At 46.2% G+C, this 5,488-nt stretch overlaps 1 protein-coding gene across 1 annotated transcript; it reads right to left on the bottom strand.

Moving 5' to 3' along the window:
* Positions 1-636: 636 nt before the first annotated feature.
* LOC129847366 (titin-like) lies at positions 637-5,433 on the bottom strand. Its single transcript, XM_055915136.1, has 4 exons — positions 5,110-5,433; positions 4,326-4,913; positions 3,020-3,325; positions 637-1,657 (listed from the first exon to the last, which is right to left on the bottom strand). The coding sequence occupies exons 1-4, from the start codon at positions 5,141-5,143 to the stop codon at positions 1,344-1,346; spliced, it is 1,242 nt and encodes a 413-aa protein (XP_055771111.1). The 5' UTR covers positions 5,144-5,433; the 3' UTR covers positions 637-1,343.
* Between the last annotated feature and the right edge of the window lie 55 nt (positions 5,434-5,488).

The raw sequence follows: 5,488 nt of genomic DNA, 5'->3' as shown, positions 1-5,488 counted from the left end.
AGCGACGCCCTCTAGTCCGGAGCCTCCAGCGTGGCCCTCTAGTCCGGAGCCTCCAGCGACGCCCTCTAGCCCGGAGCCTCCAGCGACGCCCTCTAGTCCGGAGCCTCCAGCGACGCCCTCTAGCCCGGAGCCTCCAGCGACGCCCTCTAGTCCGGAGCCTCCAGCGACGCCCTCTAGTCCGGAGCTTCCAGCGTCGCCCTCTAGCCCGGAGCCTCCAGCGTCGCCCTCTAGCCCGGAGCCTCCAGCGTCGCCCTCTAGTCCGGAGCCTCCAGCGTCGCCCTCTAGCCCGGAGCCTCCAGCGTCACCCTCTAGTCCGGAGCCTCCAGCGTCGCCCTCTAGTCCGGAGCCTCCAGCGTCGCCCTCTAGTCCGGAGCCTCCAGCGTCGCCCTCTAGTCCGAAGCCTCCAGACTCTGGCTGCTCCGGACTGAAGCCCGTCGCTGGAGGCTCCGGACAACAGATGCATATTAGGCAGTCATTTACTTACTATTATTAGTATTACTGTTGTTGTTATTATTAATATTATCTTGTTATTATTATTCAAAAATTATAGTGGAATGGATAGTAGAGGAGAAATCAACCGAGAGAAAGACCCTTTGAATTGAAAGACAGAGACAGACATTTTTTTTTTTAAATTATTAAACCTTTATTTAACTAGGCAAGTCAGTTAAGAAAAAAATATGATTTATAATGACGGCCTACCGGGGGAACAGTGGGTTAACTGTCTTGTTCAGGGGGCAGAACGACAGATTTTTAACCTTGTCAGCTCGGGGGATTCAATCTAGCAACCTTTCGGTTACTGGAGCGTTAAGCTACCTGCCGAGAGAGTAGAGGTAACGCCACTACTGTTATCTGACACACACACACACTTCTGCCTTTTTGATTTCTTCTCTTTAAAACCGTTAAAGCTATCAACACCAATCAAATGTAAAAATGTGCAAACAGTCCACACGGGCTGATCAATATCTTTTCATGGGATTTTCTTCAACGTTCTAAAACTCCCAAAAAACATGAATAAACAAGCGATGACACCCCAACCTTCTATCCACCATAAACACTGTGATTGCACACACAAATCAACGATTTTGACCCCAACAAGTCAAGACAATTATAGGAGCATATCAAACCTACTCTGCTATTAAAATCAGCTATCAAAACAGAAATATCTTCTACCAATCAAAACATATAGCTATTTCAGTAACCACATCAATTTTTAATTTTTAAATCTCAACTTTTAAAGAAAAAAAACTAACTGCAATTTTAACAACTTCCACCACTTTCACAACAATACTAGCATAGCATCTGACAATGAAAACAAAATCAACTATCTCAAAAATAAAACCCATCTAATCTTCTTCGTAAGCGTCCGTGTCCACGCACATCGCCGGGCCGGCAGTGGCGGACGGATCGCTGACTGACCCGGCTGCGTTCTTGGCCACGACTCTGAATTCATAAACCACACACTCGTCCAGGTCTGTCACCGTATAGTGTGTGTCAGAAACGTTGGTTAAATTGGCCTTCGTCCACCTGTCTCTTTCGCCCTCTTTCTTCTCAATCAGGTATCCTGTGACCTTGCTTCCACCATCGTATGAAGGCTTCAGCCATTCCAGTCTGATGGAAGTCTTTCTGATGTGGGTGATCCGGACGTTGGTTGGAGGCTCTGCAACAACAACAAAAAGGATTTAGAGGTTCAGATACACTTGTTAATATATAGAAAGTTTAAAGGAAGTACACAGTGATATTGAAATTTTTTTTTATTAAAGCAAGTGTAACGTGAGGTTTTAATGATAAACAGATATAACTCAATCCTGCTGACTACGCCACACTGTGATGGACCAACCACTAGGTGATGAAGAAATGTGATGGACCAACCACTAGGTGATGGACCAACCACTAGGAGATAAAGAAATGTGATGGACCAACCACTAGGTGATGGACCAACCACTATTAGATAAAGAAATGTGATGGACCAACCACTAGGTGATAAAGAAATGTGATGGACCAACCACTAGGTGATAAAGAAATGTGATGGACCACCACTAGGTGATAAAGAAATGTGATGGACCAACCACTAGGCGATAAAGAAATGTGACGGACCAACCACTAGGTGATAAAGAAATGTGATGGACGACCACTAGGTGATAAAGTAATGTGATGGACCAACCACTAGGTGATAAAGAAATGTGATGGAACAACCACTAGGTGATAAAGAAATGTGATGGACCAACCACTAGGTGATAAAGAAATGTGATGGACCAACCACTAGGTGATAAAGAAATGTGACGGACCAACCACTAGGTGATAAAGAAATGTGATGGACCAACCACTAGGCGATAAAGAAATGTGATGGACCAACCACTAGGTGATAAAGAAATGTGATGGACCAACCACTAGGTGATAAAGAAATGTGATGGACCAACCACTAGGTGATAAAGAAATGTGACGGACCAACCACTAGGTGATCAAGAAATGTGACGGACCAACCACTAGGTGATAAAGAAATGTGACGGACCAACCACTAGGTGATCAAGAAATGTGATGGACCACCACTAGGTGATAAAGAAATGTGATGGACCAACCACTAGGTGATCAAGAAATGTGATGGACCAACCACTAGGTGATAAAGAAATGTGATGGACCACCACTAGGTGATAAAAAAATGTGACGGACCAACCACTAGGTGATAAAGAAATGTGATGGACCAACCACTAGGTGATAAAGAAATGTGACGGACCAACCACTAGGTGATAAAGAAATGTGACGGACCAACCACTAGGTGATAAAGAAATGTGACGGACCAACCACTAGGTGATCAAGAAATGTGACGGACCAACCACTAGGTGATAAAGAAATGTGATGGACCAACCACTAGGTGATAAAGAAATGTGACGGACCACCACTAGGTGATAAAGAAATGTGATGGACCAACCACTAGGTGATAAAGAAATGTGATGGACCAACCACTAGGTGATAAAGAAATGTGACGGACCAACCACTACTGAAAGTAACCAAGTCGCCTTACCACAAGCATCAATCGCCAGGACAGCGTCTGAGATCCTGCTAAGGGGACTGCATCCAGCGGAGTTTTCTGCTGCTACCTTGAACTCGTAGACGAGACCAGCGACGATGACGTTTGTCACTTTGAAGTGTGTGGCACGGATAACGGTTTTGTTCACCGTCTGCCACAGAATGCTGTTCTTGTCCTTCATCTGAAGGTGATATCCAATTAGTGGTCTTCCTCCATTCCAGTCCGGCTCCGTCCAGGCGACGGCGATGCTTTCTCTGGTTACAGACGTAACGATAGGGGGTGACGGAGATTCGGGGACGGCTAGAGACGAAAGAAAATAACATTTAGTATTAAATACTGTATGATACAGTATCTTTTACCCTGTACAATAACACGTTGTCAGGTATTCTTTATCAGTTCAAGGGGTGTCATAGTACAGCGCCCCCTAGTGGTCTGTCACAAATATGTTTCACATTTATACTCTTTTTTATTTTACCTTTATTTAACTAGGCAAGTCAGTTAAGAACAAATTATTATTTTCAATGACGGCCTACCGGGGAACAGGGGGTTAACTGCCTTGTTCAGGTGCAGAACGACAGATTTGTACCTTGTCAGCTCGGGGATTCGATCTAGCAACCTTTTGGTTACTAGTCAAGCACTCTAACCACTAGTCTACCTGCCACCCCTCCACTCTAACCACTAGGCTACCTGCCTCCCCTCCACTCTAACCACTAGTCTACCTGCCACCCCTCCACTCTAACCACTAGGCTACCTGCCTCCCCTCCACTCTAACCACTAGTCTACCTGCCTCCCCTCCACTCTAACCACTAGGCTACCTGCCTCCCCTCCACTCTAACCACTAGTCTACCTGCCTCCCCTCCACTCTAACCACTAGTCTACCTGCCACCCCTCCACTCTAACCACTAGGCTACCTGCCTCCCCTCCACTCTAACCACTAGGCTACCTGCCTCCCCTCCACTCTAACCACTAGTCTACCTGCCTCCCCTCCACTCTAACCACTAGTCTACCTGCCTCCCCTCCACTCTAACCACTAGGCTACCTGCCTCCCCTCCACTCTAACCACTAGGCTACCTGCCTCCCCTCCACTCTAACCACTAGTCTACCTGCCTCCCCTCCACTCTAACCACTAGGCTACCTGCCACCCCTCCACTCTAACCACTAGGCTACCTGCCACCCCTCCACTCTAACCACGAGGCTACCTGTCGTCCCTCCACTCTAACCACTAGGCTACGCTGCCGCCCCATATAGGTATGTATGTATGTGTATATATATATATACACAATACAAACATAAAACTTACTGTAGTTGAGATCCACTTTGACGGTTGCAGAGTCGACGTACTCACTGATGCCGTAGCGATTTTCAGCCCTGATTCTGAACTGGTACACCAGTCCTGTTACGAGCTTCATGATTTTCATCGCGCATTTCACAACGACCGAGGAGACTTCAGTCCAGTCGGCGTTTGTCGTTTCTCGTTTCATTATTATGTAGTTTGTGACGGGGCTTCCGCCGTCATAACGAGGAGGAAGCCACGTCAGACTCACACTGTCCTCTGTCACCTCAGACATTCCAATTGGACCAACTGGGGCGCCGGGTCTGTCCAGGACCACAATGGTCACAAAAGACCTGGAGGCTCCGCTGGTGTTGGAGGCACATATGTCATACCTTCCGGAATCAGTAGCAGCGCTCTCACGAAGACTGATGATCAGATATTCAGGAGTTACTTCAGAGTTGAATCTCATCGTTGACTTCAACACCACGTCGTCCTTCGAAAGAGATATCTTTGGCGCAGGTTTCCCAGTAAGTGGGATCTGGCATTTCAGGTTTGATCCCGCTCGGACGTAAACTATATTGTCAGGGAACTTGTTCATGTTCATCTCAGGAGGTTCTGTTGAAAGACAGACGAAGACTTGTTATTTCATTGAGGATATCAGATCCAAATGAAACAATCTACATGTTATAATTAGTTTTCCAGAATGTAGTAAACTATCTTTCTTGGTTATGAATGTAGTAACCTATCTGTTCAGGGGTTATGCTCAGCAATTCTCTACCCTTAGTAACTGTAGGGCAGGGCAACAACTCACCAAGTTGCCCTTTAACTAACACAGGGAGAGTCATTTCTGTAGGGTCACTGAATCCAGCGTGGTTTTCAGCACGAACTCTGAAAAAGTATTGAGTAGCTTCCTTCAGGTCGTACACCACAAAGTGGACGGTCTTGGTGACGCCACACTTCACCCATTTATCCTGACCGTTCTCGAGAGCATCGACTCGATAACTGGTGATTCTGCTACCTCCGTCATTCTCGGGCTTGATCCATGACAGGGACACACTTTCCTTGGTGATCTCGGTGACTTCGATGGTTTGTGGTGGGCTGGGTTTTTCTGAAATCAAGAAGAAAAAAAACTACAGTTTTTTGAAAATAACATACTAAAATGAAATTTAAAAAATATATATATTGTAAAG

The sequence above is a fragment of the Salvelinus fontinalis genome, unplaced genomic scaffold (assembly GCF_029448725.1).
Source record: "Salvelinus fontinalis isolate EN_2023a unplaced genomic scaffold, ASM2944872v1 scaffold_0801, whole genome shotgun sequence".
Taxonomy (NCBI): Eukaryota; Metazoa; Chordata; class Actinopteri; order Salmoniformes; family Salmonidae; genus Salvelinus; species Salvelinus fontinalis.
This window is presented reverse-complemented; position numbering and strand designations above follow the sequence as displayed.

Coding starts and splice junctions, on each gene's coding strand:
- LOC129847366 (XM_055915136.1), bottom strand. CDS start 5,143: ATGACTCTCCCTGTGTTAGTTAAAGGGCAACTTG. Junction 3,326..4,325: donor CAAAGTGGATCTCAACTACA/GTAAGTTTTATG, acceptor TTTCGTCTCTAG/CCGTCCCCGAATCTCCGTCA. Junction 1,658..3,019: donor CCTGGCGATTGATGCTTGTG/GTAAGGCGACTT, acceptor TTGTTGTTGCAG/AGCCTCCAACCAACGTCCGG.